This window comes from Vicugna pacos, chromosome 4 (assembly GCF_048564905.1).
Source record: "Vicugna pacos chromosome 4, VicPac4, whole genome shotgun sequence".
NCBI lineage: Eukaryota > Metazoa > Chordata > Mammalia > Artiodactyla > Camelidae > Vicugna > Vicugna pacos.
In genome coordinates this window covers 72,903,443-72,917,588 of record NC_132990.1, presented here as the reverse complement: position 1 = coordinate 72,917,588, position 14,146 = coordinate 72,903,443, and the positions used below count along the sequence as shown (strand labels likewise).

Below are 14,146 nucleotides of genomic sequence, written 5' to 3'. Positions count from 1 at the left end.
AGTGCTTGTGTGTTCAGGGCTAGGGAGCGGGGCTGGGCTGGCCTCCAACGCTGGCTGAGAAGGGCCCGGGGGACAGCCACCAGCCAGCAGGTCCCCAGCCGCACTCCCAACGGCCACTCAAGTCAGCACAAAGAGGGCTCTGAGCTCAGGGAAGCCGCCACACTGAGCTGCCACACTGAGCTCCATTCATCCTCCCAGGAACGCGGCAACTGCCCTGGCGCCTGGGCCAACGGCAGGGCCAGCCTAGCGCTGACAAGGCCCTTCCACCACCGCAACACAGCCTCTCCACTCCCGGGTGGGTTTCACACCGTGGGCCTGCCCTGGGGTTTTCCTGGCCTGTGCCTGCCTGCCCCTGGCCTGAACCACCCATGTCCCTCAGCAACAACCCCCAGGATGTGCTGGGGCCACAGTGCCCTGGCCTGGGCCAACATTTGCTCCTTTCATCCTTCTGACAACCCCAGGAAGTGGGGGCTACTGCGACCCTATTTCACAGATGAGGAAACTGAGATTCAGTGAGGTAAAGTCTCTTATGGAAGGATCACACAGCAAATCAGGAGCAGGGAAGTCAGCATTGGCTCATGCCACAGCCTCAGCAGTTAGCCCAAATCTCTGCAACTGCCCCCTGGGAGAGAAACTGGGGGCCCACCCTCCACTTGGCACCAGGAAGACCCCCAGCTACCACCAGGCCACAGGCCCCTCTCCCTCTTCTGACAGCATCCCAGAAATGGGAAGGGGCACTGTCCTGGGAGTTAGAACACCTGGGTATCTGTCTGTCCAGTGTGCTCCTCTTTAGCCTCAGATTCCTCATACGTGAAATGGGACAGTACCAGGGTGGCCTCACAGGTCTGTTGTAAGGATTCAACAAACTATCTGTGGAGGCTTCCAGCTCCATCCCTGGCTCATGGTCAGTGCTCAGTAGAAAGAGCTAGAGTTGTACGCTCTTTTCCTCCCAAGTCCATGGTCCAGAAACCCCATCCTTTTATTTGAACTTTGAACACTTGTCACCCAGGCCTGTTTGCTGCCTGGGTCTCATGAGCTGTGTCCCTTTCCCTTCCAGGGCCTCACGTCCCCCCTCATTCCATGGAGAAGTTTCAGCAGACCCTTCCCCCACCCAGGGCAATCATTTGGCTACCAGAGGGTGGTAGGAGCTATGAGCATGGAAGTTAGGACCTCAGGCTCCACAGATGGACAAGAAGGTCCCAATTCTAAGTAACTTGGCTTTTGGGGGCTTCAAGTTCCACATCTGAGGACAAGAGAAACAACATTTGCCTCTTAGAGCAGAAGAACTTAGCCCTATGGCTGGCACATACTGAGTGATCAGAAAACGTTAGTCGTTGGCAGTCATTATTTTATGGAGGATGCAGTTGGACCCCATCTGACCTTGGACTTCCCCATCACAGCCTCAGTTGCCAGCTCCAGGGCTAGGATAATAATTTCCAATCCTGCTGGAGCCTCTGCAGGTTGACTCTCTACCTTGAACTTGTGCCTATTCTAGAAATTAGATGACTGAGGCTTCAGAGGAGGAAGTAAATTGTCTGCAGCACTCAGAGCCGGGATCTGAAGCTCCTGGTCTTTCAGCTCCGCACCCCCGCCCCGCCTCCCAGCAGCTGCTGAAAGCCTCTGCAGGTGTCAGGGCAACCTGTATAAGGGGGGTTTCGTTTCCTCATCTCTGTCCTGCTCACGTGAATGTACACACACACACACACACACAGAGGCAGTAGGTAAAGGGAGCTGGAAGGGCAAGTTGTAACCCAGTCTGTGCCACGAACCCGCTGTATGACCTGGGGCAATCTTTCTGCCTGTCTGTGCCTCGGTTGCCCCATCTCCGCACAATGGGTGTGGTGGACCAAATTATCATCCTGTCCCTGCTAGCTTAAAAAAGAGTGACTTTGCCTTGGTGGGCACCAATTCTGTGCCAGGCTTTGGACCAAGCACTGGACTGTGCGAGGTGGGCATTGTCAATACCCCCGACTCACAGAGAGGAAACAGAGGTTCAGGGAGGTGAGTCCTCTAGTCCAGGAGCATACGGTGACAAAGTGGCCAGCCAAGACTTGAATTTGGGTCTGGGTGATTTCCAAGCCAATGGGCCAAACCACGTCACTCTCCTGTCCAGCACTGCCAGTGTATCCCCCAGCACTGAGGCTTAGACTAAACTCCCCTGCGTGCAGGCCTGACTCCCTGCATCCTCTTAGTCCACTGGCCAGACCCCCGACAGCTGTTGGTAGGTCCCCAGAGGCCCCCCAACCCAGTGGGCTCCATTCCCAGAGCCTGTGGTTTGTTCCCCAGACCTTCCAGGTCCCATGGGCTTGTGGTCTGCCCCCTGCCTTCTCACTGCTGAGGCCAAGGAGGAGGCCCAAGGGGCCAGGACTGGGGGAGGCCCCTGCCTCCGCCCCCAGTGGAGAGGATGGGGAGGGTGGGGCTGTGGGAGTTTCACTGGTTTAAAAATACACAGAGGAAGTGAGTGAGAGGGCGCGAGAAAGGGGAAGGGGAGGTGAGGGAGGCATCTCAGCGTTGATGTCTGGAGCTTCCAGTGGCCACTTGCCTTCCAGCCGGGGGCTCTACATGATTTGTCAAGATGACGGAAGGGACCAAGAAGGCCAGCAGAAAGTTCAGTGAGTGTGGGCTACCGTTCGTACTGTCCTTCATCCTTCTGCCTATCTGTCCATCTCAGCCTCTCTCTGCGTCTGCTTCTTTGTCACTCTGTTTCTCTTTCTGCCCATCTCTGTCTTTATCCGGAGGTCTCTGTGTCTGTGTTTCCATGTTGCCATCTCTCCATCACTCTGGCCCAGTATCTCTCTCTCCCCAGATGGTCTGGCTCTCCATCTCTGTTCTTCCCTTGTCTGCCTCTGGCCATCTCTATTTCTCTGCTTCTCCCCACCCCAACTCTTGGTCTCTCCATTTCTCTGTGTGTCCGTCTCTGGCTGCCTTTGACCTCACGGCTGGGCCAGGAAAGACCTCCACACACTCTACCCCTTCCCTCTGGGCCTGGTTCACATGAGGTCTCAGGTTGGGAGTTGCTGGGGCGGGGGCGGGGGGAGGGGTGTGTGCCATGGGATGCTGTCCCAGGTCCCTACCAGCAGTGATGCTGGGACCCAGAGCAACTCAGTTAGGGGCCACACCCACCCATTGCTCTGTTTCCCCAGTTTGGTCCCAGCTGACTTCAGCTTCTGATTCCTTTGATCTGTCAGCACAGGAGTAGGGGTGTTCTGGGCAAGGATTATGACTGCATTCCACAGATGGAAAGACTGAAACCCAGGGACGTGCCTGAGCTCATACAGGGCTACAGAGCAGGGCTCATTCTTGTGTCCTTGGACTCTGCACCTCAGTTTCCCTCCCTGCCCCACTACTATTTCCTCCTGTCACCCGGTGCCCAGGAGACAAAACAAGTGGTGCTGAGAAAGGAGGCAGGTCATGGTCCTCTCCGAGGCCTTTGGCACCATTTCTGCCCCGTGGCACAGAGCAGAGCTTCAGCATTTTCTGACAGCATTTGTCAAGAGTCAGAGGCTAAGGCCAAGCTCGGGTGGGCAGGGCTGGGAGGAAAGCCCCAGAGTACTGACCCCAGCAGTCCAGAGCCCTGGGCCCTTGTTCTGGCTCAGCCTTGCTTTGTGACCCTAGGCAAGTCCCTTTCCCTCTCTGGGCCTCAGTCTCCTCTCTGGTCAAATGGGGGCATCCTATCTAAGTTCCAAGGTGGTTTTGATGACCTGAGGAGGCAGAGGATGCTGAGGAAGTGGAAAATGCCAGGGTTTTTCCTTTTTGCTTATCTGGGAGACTATAGTGAAGTCAGTGAGATGTGGCTGTGAGGAGGGGCAGTCCCACAGCTGGGGACAGGGAGGAGGAGATTCACACACACCCCTGCGGAAATGAGATGGTATCACCCAGAGCACTGCTGCCTGAGTCCCTGACTGACGACTGACAGACCAACCGTGGGCTCAGCTGACAGGAAGGAGAAAACCACAGGGAGTGGGACCCTCAGGCTCCCGACAACCCCCTTCTCATTTCATCCTCACCTCAGGTTCACAGAGCCTCGTTCAAACACCCCCTCCCACCCCCAACATACATCACACAGGCACACACATATGTGCTTCACCTCCTGGCTGTGTGACCTTGGCGGGTCATTTCACAGCTCTGAACCTCAGTTCCCTCATCTGGAAAATGGGGGATTAAACTTGTGTCCTGGAGTTGTGCTGAGACTTCAGTGAGGTACTGCATGCAGCATGCTTGACAAATGCAGAGGCATTTACTGTGACCATCATCTTGGTTACTTCTTATAGAGGTTATTCTTGTGCCAGTCACCATGTTAAGCATGTTATTTACATACTGAGTTCATGCTTTTCTTCAATTCTTCCATTCCCCATAGGAGATGGGTACTATAATCTCTGTTTTACTGATGTGGAGAATGGGGCTCAGAGAGGTCAAGTGACTTGTGCAAGGTCACACAGCTAGGATGTGGAATTCAAGCCCAGGGCTATGTGATTCCAGGGCTGCCATATTATACCATAACCCTTAGAGAGCATGTCAGCGAAGCTCCTAACCCTCTTTGGGCCCTCAGTGAGCACAAATGTTTCCTTATTATTACTGCTAGCAGTGTCATTAACTCCTTTCCCTCCCCTTCCCCCTGCCAGAGTTCTTCAAGTTCAAGGGCTTTGGGAGTCTCTCCAACCTTCCTCGGTCCTTCACTCTGAGGCGATCCCCGGCCCCCATCAGTATCCAGCCTCATCTGAAGCCTGACACCTTTGACGCCACACAGGATGACATGGTGACAGTCCCCAAGAGCCCCCCAGCCTATGCCCGCTCCAGTGACATGTACAGCCACATGGGCACCATGCCTCGCCCCAGCATCAAGAAAACTCGGGACCAACAGGCCACCCAGGAGGCCAAGGAGGTTGGCCCTGAGGCCCACCTGGTGCCCCAAAGTCTGCCTGACCCCCCAGGCTTGGAAGCAGCCGAGAAGGTGGTGGTGGGGACTGATGCCCCAGGGGAGGACATCCCAGCAGTGAGACCCAACTCTTCAGAAGTGGAGGTGGGCCCCGAGAGAAAACCTGAGGACCCCAGGGCAGACATAGAAGAGCAGAAAGCCTTCAGTAATGAGCTCTCAGAAAGGTAGGTGCCCACCAGGGGAGGGCGAGGGGGGGGCCTGCAGGGATGGTGTCTCCAACCTCCTGCTAGCTGAGCCTGAAGAGGACGCATAACACACACATGGGTAGAAACAGAACAAAACACACAAACACAACTACACATTAACCAAATACTTACTATAGACCAGGCACTGTGCTTAGACCTTCACTTGTACTTAATTCTCAAAAAAAAAAAAAACTGAGGAGATAATATTATTTCCACATGACAGATGAGGGAACAGGTTCAGAGAGGGAATGTCATCAGCCCCAGGCAGGTCACACATCTGGCCAATGATAAAGTTGGGACTTGAACTAACTTACTCCACAGCCCTCGGCAGCCTCCAGCGTGGGCCCTCAGCTGCTGGTTGGGTCCAAGCCCAGTCACTGGATCCGTGCCCTGGGCCTCCTCACCTGAATCACCGTCTTCAATTCTGCTGGACAACACTACTCCACTTAGTCTAGAAAATTATCTGTCACCTAACTTAGATATAGGGAGAGTTGAGTTGATGCAAAAATATAAATAGTGATGATATGACCATAGCTCTCATTTAGTAAGTATCCATTTTACTGGGTGTCAAAACAAATATGACTCACTGAGAACTCTGTAAAAGATTATACTATTATCCCCATCTGGAAGATGGGGAAACAGACTCAGCCAAGGTTGCAGAGCTGGGACTTGAGCAGGAATATGCCTGCCTCCAGTGGCTGCACACTCACCCACCACATTGTACCTACAATCTTCTGAGCCCTGCATCCATGCACTTCATGCCCTTGGGAGACCCTTCAGTCCCCGGCTTTTCAACCCTCAGAGCCTTTGTCTAAACCACATCTGTCAGATATACCTATTGAAATAAAGAGGAGGAAAATAAATCTGAGTAAAAGTAACTCTAGGGTTGGTTCTGGAACCTCTCTTGCGTGGCTTCGCCCTGAAACACCAAAGACAGTTTCTGTGTGCTGGGGTAATTGGTCTAGACCCCTCTTTGGTGGGGAGCAGGACCTTGTAAAGCTGCAGAGTGCATCCAGACCAGATTCCTGCCTCTTACGGACTGCATGACCTTGGACAAGTCTGTTCCCTTCTCCCAGCTTCAGTTTTCTCATCTGATAAATGGGCATAACGATAGCACCTACCTTGTAGGGTTGTGGTGAGAACTCAACAATAACGTATTTGTAAAATCTCAGCACAGTGCCTGGCACACCATAAACACTAAGTAAATGGGAATGTTTACATTTATGATTGATTAAACTAATGCTTTTCCACTATCTCTGGCTGCTCCAGACTGCCTTCTTTAGCCATTCCCCTCTTAATTTCGGCTTCATTCAGGCGTGGAGCAAGGACTGTACGTAGGGGAGAGGGCCTCATAGGTTCTGGAGCGTCCTGAGGTAACCGAAAGTTTGAGAAGTGCACTGTGAGTTTACAGAAGCAGGGAGCAGCGGGGTGGTGGGCGTGTCTAGGGGCGTGGCCTTTCCAGACAGCGCTGGAACGGGTGGGGAAGTTGGTCTTGGTGAGGGGCGGGGCGAGGGGGAAGTGTGCGCTCCGGGGTGTGGCCTTCACGTCCCCGACACTGATAGACGGGGAGAGGGCGGAGCGAGACAGGAGGCGGAGGGCGTGTCCGAAGCGGGGCTTGTCCTTCCCAGAGGGAGGAGTACGCGGTGGAGCGCTGCCGGGGGAGGGCGGAGGGCGTGCCTGGGGCGTGGCCTACAGGCCAGGCTCCTCCTCCGGAATCGGCTCGGAGCTCTGCTTCTCCGTTGCCTGAGAAAACTGGGAGCAGTCGAGCTGAGGAGGTCCCCAGGCTGCAGGCGGCGACGACAGGGAACCATGACTGCAGTGGGCCGAAGATGCCCCGCACTGGGACCCAGAGGGTGAGTATCGGAGCTGGGACCGAGGAGGGCCGGAAAGAGAGTGGCCTGAGAGGGAAACCCATGCCCCTGGGGCAGCTGACAAACCTAAATGAGAGTAAAGCATCAGGGACTTTTAAACTTTCTTGTGGTGTAACTCTGTCTCTGCCTTGTCCCGGCACAGGTTGGGCATCTTCCCATCACAACAGTCCCAGAAGAGAGACACTTATCATCTCCATATTACAGATGAAGAAAGAGAGGTTACTTGTCTAGTTTGACACAGCTAGTGAAAGTCAGAACCAGGGTTTAAAGTAAACCTTCTTGGCCAGGCCTTCAACGACTAGGCAACCCTTCCCCTCCAGCAGGTCTTGAAAGACCTTGAGAATGCCGAGTCTGGGACCTAGCTTTCTTCTCTAGTGGGCAGAGATGGTCCTGGCAGTGCCTCTGACATCAGGCCTGGCCTAGAACTGATGGGGGAAATAGAGGAACTCTCCCTCCCCACCTCTAATCATCTGGAGTGTCCAGGAGTCCAGAGGGGGGTGGGGTTAGAAGATCAGATTGAACCCCTTTCTGGTGGCCTAGGACCCAGTGTCCCACCTGACCTCTGGGCCAAGTAGGAGGCCAGGAATTGCTGAACATTTCTTCTAGGAGCCCGGGAAGCCCAGCTCTGTACTGAAGTCAGGGGAGCTGCTTTGCCTATGTGACCTCAGGCTTGCCCTGCCCTAATCTGGGCCTCAGTCTCCCTGGCAGCCAAGATGGGCCTGGGATGGTCTCTGAAGATCCATCCATCTTGGGGAAGAGGGCATCTGAGAATTGCCACTAAGACTGGGGACCTCATTCCTGAGTGTCCCAAGAGGGTCATCCCAGTGGCTGTTCAGGGAGCAGTCTAAGCGGGGGAGATGTGAACCTCCCCTACCCTCTGGGAAGCAGGGTGCACCTGGAGCAGAAGGAAGGAAGGGGAAGAGGTGAGGCTGCAGGAGTTTCCTGGTGCCCTGTTCCTTGCTGAGATCATGGGGAATGAGGAGGAAGGAGGGAGGAGGGGCCAATAGTACAGGGAATAAAGGCCTTTCGCTCCCAAAAAGGAGAGCACCAGCCTAGCCTCCTCCCACCCCCTAGCACCCTCAGCCTTCTGCAGGGAAATAGTGGGTCCAGAGAGCCCTGATACTCTACCCTTCAGTGCTTGTTATAGAGGAGGAAGCAGAGGCTCAGAGAGGGAAGAGAGGTCCCCCAACACCCCACACCCACACAGAGGAATTGTCAGGCCAGAGTCCCATCAGAGGACAACTGGCCAGGCCCCACGTGGAACACCCCGTAGGTGCCATGTACCATACAAGCCCTATGAGGGGAGAGGCTCTATTTGCTGCATTTCACCAGTGAGAAGACTGAGGTTCAGAGAGGGGAAGGGACTTTCCTGAGGTCACAGAGAGATTAAGTGTCAGAGCCTAGATTTTGTTCCAACCTGATCAACTCCCAAGCCCAAGCTCTTAACCACTAGACCACATTTCACCTCCAGCAAGTAAAAGTCTCAGTGCTGTTTCTACCATTATTTCAAATGTCTTCCCATAGTTCCCTGGAAAGGCAGTAGTAGGAGCTCATTTTACAGATGAAGACATTGAGGTTTTGTGAGGTTAATACCCTGCTCAAGATGACACAGTTGTGTTGGAATTTCATTCATTTAAATATTTACTGAGATGCAACTATGCTCTAGTCACTCTTCTAGGTTCTGGGGAGACAAACCCTTGCTCTCCTAGAGCCCCCATTCCAGTGTGGGGAGATAGATGATAAACAAGAAAAATGAATTATATGAACAGCCAGAAAAAAGCTCTACAGAGAAAGATTTAAATCAAATTAGGGAACTGGTCTTGGGGGGTAGTGGCTAGTGGAGATAATCTAGGAAGTTTAGATAGGAAAAAAGTCTCAGTGAGAAACTGATGTTTGAGCAAAGGAGATGAGGGAACAGACCTTTTCTTTTTAATTGAAATATAGTTGAGGTACGATATCATGTTAGCTTTGGGTGTACTGGAAATAAACCCTCTTGATATCTGAGGAAGGGTGTGTGCCAGGCTAGGGAACAGCAGGTACAAAGGCCCTGAGGTAGGAGCGTTCTTGGCATGTTTGAGGAGCAGCAGAGACTTGAGTGTCTGGAATAGAGCAAGATGGGGGCTGGGGAGAGGAGTGGTGGAAATGAGGCCAGAGAGGAAATGGATTCAGATAAGTAAGGCTTGGAAGGCCCAGCAAGGACCTGGCTTTGATTCTGAGTGAGACGGCAGCCGTTTCTGGCCTTGAGCAGAGGAGGGCCCCAGTCTGTCTTATGTTTTACGAGAACTTCTCCTTTGAGGAGGATTTGACTGCAGTTCTACTGATTCTAAAGTGTCTCACCCGAGCATCCTTTCCTCCCTCCCAGGGACCCAGGCCCCTCCACTGCCACTCCCAGGGCTGTTCAGAAGGAAACTGGGTCTTGGAGAAGGTGGAACCCCACAGGAGAACTGGGAGCACCCCGTGTTGCCCGTGCGCCAGCCCTGGTGCCAGGCACTGAGAACGGGCCAAGACACTCGCCCCCGCCCCATTTCCTTTTGGAATGTTGATTCTGGTCCAAGAATTCCCAACACTCCCCAGAGTCCCACGACCCTCTCGGCCCTGCAAAGTGACGTCAGCTGCTGGGCATCTGGTACTGATTACCCACTGGGGGAGGGGGCTGTGGTGGGCCCAGCCTGTTCAGCCTCCTCAGGCTCTGGGCGGCTGGTCCTTGTCTTCCGAAGGGGCCCAGCTGCTCCTGGCTCTCATTTCCTGTGGAGACTTTCTCACAGCCCTCGAGACCCCCAGACGCCTCAGGCTGTGGGAACTGCGCTGGCTCGGGAAAGATGGACGGTTCCCCCCAACCCCAGCTGGAGCCACATCCCCTCATACCCTCAGGGGACCCCATTCACAGAATACTGGATTTGTATGGGGTGAAAGCCGGGGAGGATAGGGGTCGGATACATCCACAGCTCAGAGGCCTGCTGACTATCTTTACAATATTGAACATCTCCTTTCCCCTCTCTGACCCTCAGTTTCCCCATCTGTAAATGGGGGACAATACCAGCACCTGCTTCCCAAGGTCACTATGAGGACTAGACCAGATAGAGCATTTATCCTGCACTTGACCCCAGGAAGTACCAGTACACAGGAGCTGGGTATGCTATCTCCACACCCTTTTAAAGAGGAGGAAACTGAGGCCCAATGAGGGGGACTTGCCCAGGGTCACACAGCCTCCTCCATCCCAGCTGAGGGCCCTCTCCAGAGCCCCAGAGGGTCTCCCCACTGTCCATTCCTGCTCCATTTCCTTTTCCTGATGTTGATTCTGGGCTCCTGGTCTGGCTGAGATATTATTTTTCTTTGCCCTCCCCTCCCCAGCATCTCCCCATCTCCATGCAGGATCAGTCCCCATTTTCTGGGGGAGCCCGCCTCATGCAAGGAACAAACCAGAGCCAACTCAGGTCTCCTCTGAGAAGCTGTGTGTCCTGAGTCAAGTCACAAGATGCAATTTTCTCGCCTATAAAGAGGGGCTTCCATATAGGCATTCAGTCAGCACACACACCTTCCCATTTTGCTTCTTTCCAGCAGGTGCTGGGTCTCAGCAAGCAGCTCTTGGGACTCAGACTCTTAGCTCTGCCCTGGGAAGGCTGGCCCCTGATCTGCCCTCTTCTCACGGGGCTGGCACCCTTTCTGAGCTCTGCTGGGGAGCTCACCCCTGTCAAGAAGACTGAGGGCACAGAATGGTGGAGAGGAGCAGGATGTCTCCAGGACAGTGGTGGCCCATCTTACAGGAGACGGGGCAGGGCAGAAGCAAAAGCCAAGGGCCTTCCTGGCAGGGAATCCCAAAGGCCCCATCGTGGGGTGTCCCTGGAGTGACTCCAGAGAGATGGGGCTTTCCACCCCAGCTCTCTCTGCTCAGGGCCTTTAAGGACTAAGGAGCACAGGGCAGGGTTGCTTCTCTGTCCAAGGTTAGTGAAGGTCAAAGTGAAGGAGGGAGAAAATCTTCAGCCACCTCCCCCTCTGGAGGGCAGGATGCGAGATCTCCAGGGGTGGGGACTGGGGCAGTGAGGGGAGCTACGGGGGCTAAGGAAACTTCCTTCTCATAGGACCCTTGTGACCCCTCTGGGAAAAGAGTTAAAATATGCCCATTTCACAGGTGAGAAAGTTGACGCTCAGAGAGGGGAGGGCAGGGGGAAAGCTGAGAAGCAGAAGGCAGAGGCTGGGGAAATCTTCACTCAAGGCCATATGACCAGACCCAGAGGCCCCAGGGGAGTAACTGTGGGACAAAGGGGAGGCAGGCAGCGGAGCTCTGCAGGGCAAGACTGCCTGTGGCGAGGGAGGGCCAGGGTGAAACAGGACAGCAGCCTCTCCTCCAGGGTCCTCACCCTCTCTTCTGGACCAGGATGGAGGCCCAGAAGGTAAAACTCAGACTGAAACCTGCATTGGGGAAATAAAAGATAAAGGGGTCTAATTACTGCTCATTAATTCAGTTAATTAAGCTAATGTATGCAATAAGTGGTATCAGTTATAAGGACAAATCAGCTAATATAGGCAATTAAAGGGGTTGATTAAATAATTAATGCAACTGATTAATGTAACTGATTTCGCTCGATTATCACTATTATTTATTAATTGATTTCACCACTAATAGTAGAGGGGAAGTGCCTTTTAAATCCATAAAATAAGAAATTAATTAATTAATTAATGGAGCTGAGTTTTTTCAATGGAAGCTTTGACTCCTGGATTTGATCATTACAAAGGGAGGGAGAATTTTTGAGAAATTTCCGAGCAAAGTGAGATCTGCAGGCTCTGTAAGAATTACTCTGGCTCGAGGGGGAGGAGGTACTAGACAGAGGGAACATCATGTGCAAGGGTCCTGAGGCTGGAGGGAGTAGAACTATTTGGAGGACGTGTGAGGCCAGAGTGCAAAGAAGACCTAAGGAAGAGAGGAGGGGTGGCCAGCAGTGGCCCAGGCACAGAGGGCTGATCCAGAGAACTAGCCCGCAGAGTTGCAGGGGCTGCCATGACATTCATTCATTCAAAACAGTCTTTATGGGGTGCCTGGCACTGTCCTAGCAAATCCCAACCTCTGCCCTTGTGGAGCTGATGTTCTGGAGAGAGGAGATAGTCAGCGCATGGCAAGTCAGACGAAGTGCTATGGAGAACTAAGGAGGGCAGGGAGGTGGGCAGCACTGAGAAGGCCGCACTTTCAGATGCGTGGCCAGGGAGGGCCTCACTGAGAAGGGATCATTTTAGTAAAGACCTGAAGGAGGGAGGGGCGGGGACTCAGTGGCTATCTGGAGGGAAAATATTCCAGCAGGGGGAATAGGAAATGCAAAGGCCAGCAAGGTGGGGACAAAAGCCAGCAAGCAGCCCAGCTTGGCTGGAGCTACATGGGGGGAGTGGAGTGAGAGAGGTGGTGAGGCGTCAGTGTGTGCAATCTGTTATCAGGACTTCTGCTCTTAATCGGAGTGAAACTAGGGGTCGCTCCAGTGGGTTGGAGCAGAGGAAAGTTGTGATCTGACTTTCATTTTAACAGGACTGCTTAGCTGCTGGGGTGAGAACAAGTCATAAAAGTGCAGGTGACAGCAGGGAGGCAGAAATGAGGTGGTGGCTTGTCCACAAGACTATGGTGGTGGTGGCCTGGGCAAGAGGTGACAGTGGGTTGTGAGCAGACATGGCTATGTTATGTCTTAGAAATCGTGGAGTGTTGTAGAGGGGCAGGGAGAGGCGATGGGGGCTGACTATGGCTCCAGACCTTCAGCTTCCTGGGCTGGGGCCTCTGTCTGAGCACCCGCCTTGGCTCTGGCCATCTCAGCCCCCCTGATCCCTGGTGCAGGCATCTCCTCCCCAAGGCCCTCTCCCACCCAGAGCCTGAGGGGAAGTGGACAGGAAGCAGGAGGAAGTGCTGGGGCGATCCCAGTGTCCTGGCCAATCTGTTCCCAGGGAGGATTTCCGGGCTTGAATAGCCGGAAACGCTGGGATGGGACACCTCACCCAGGAAGAGCAGCAGAGGTGAGCGGAGAGGAGGGGTCCCTACTCCACCTCACTCCCACTGCTGCTGTTCAGAAAGAACCCAGACGCTTTGGGAGCCTGCTGTGGCTGGGCTGCAGCTTGAGAGACTGTGGTTAGAGGTCAGGAAGGACTTTGCAGCAGAGCAGGCTAGCAGCGGGGACTCTAGAATGTCAGAACAGGGAGGACTGTCAGACAGCTTCTCAGCAAGGAACCCCTGGCCTCAGGAACTGGGGGTACCCCTGTGTAGAATTCTGTCTGGAAACACACATCTCACCCACAGTTTTTGTTTCATTTTGTTTTTAGCTCAGCTTTTTTGTTGTTATTTTAAAGTAATTTTTTAAAGATTTATCACATTTAAATTTAAATATTGGGCTTCTGTATCTGAGGAAGCAGTTCCCTGATGTGGGACCTCTCTCCCTATTTTGCAGATGGGAATACTGAGGCTCGTACCAACCAGAGAACCAGGGCCCAGCCTCAGATAATTAATGTCGATAGTGATTAATACTGGTTGAGTGTTTACTATTCATACATTCCTTAAACAATAAATAGTTCTTGAGCTCCTACAATGTGCCAGGCACTGTGCCAGGGGCTCAACAGTGAACAAGACAAAGTCAGTGCCCTCGTGGAGGAGTTAAGTGATTAACAATCAACAAATAAATGTAAAGTGATCATTTCAGGCAGAGATTGAGGAAAACAAAGCAGAGTTGAGGACAGGGAGTGAAGGATAAGGGACTGTTCTACATAGGGTAGTCAAGGAAGGCTTCTCTGAGTTGGGGACACTAAGCAGAGCCCTAAATAAAGTAGGGGGAGAGGCAAGCTGTGGGACAATCTGGGGGGAGAGCATTCCAGGCAAAGGAACAGCAAGTGCAAAGGCCATGTGGCAAGAATGAGCTTGGCAAGGAGGCCAATATGGACAGAATGAGGGAGGGAGGCATGTTTTGGTGGTGGGAGTTGACAAGGTGGGCAGTCAGGTACCACCAGGCCAGACAGAGCCTTGTAGGTTGGGGAAAGCATAAGCCAGTTTACACTTTTTTTCTGGCATAAAAATGGCACCTTCTTTACTCTCACAAGGGAAGAAAAATCCTGGTTTGGATGATAAGTTGCATGGCCAGCCATTTTTAGGCCATGGAGCAGGGTTTGGATATAGTTCTTTGAGAGATGGGAAC

At 53.3% G+C, this 14,146-nt stretch overlaps 1 protein-coding gene across 2 annotated transcripts in view; it reads left to right on the top strand.

The window, feature by feature from the left end:
• The first annotated feature begins 2,463 nt into the window (after positions 1-2,463).
• Positions 2,464-14,146, top strand: part of SH2D3C (SH2 domain containing 3C) — a 29,400-nt gene continuing 17,717 nt past the window's right edge. The window contains exons 1-2 of one of the 2 annotated variants that reach the window (XM_006205485.3): positions 2,464-2,612; positions 4,623-5,100. In XM_006205485.3, the coding sequence (XP_006205547.1) occupies positions 2,576-2,612; positions 4,623-5,100 (515 nt within the window). In that variant the 5' untranslated portion in view covers positions 2,464-2,575. Of the gene's footprint in view, positions 2,613-4,622; positions 5,101-6,659; positions 6,975-14,146 lie in introns of those variants that run through there. The other variant, XM_072960166.1, reaches the window with a different exon arrangement.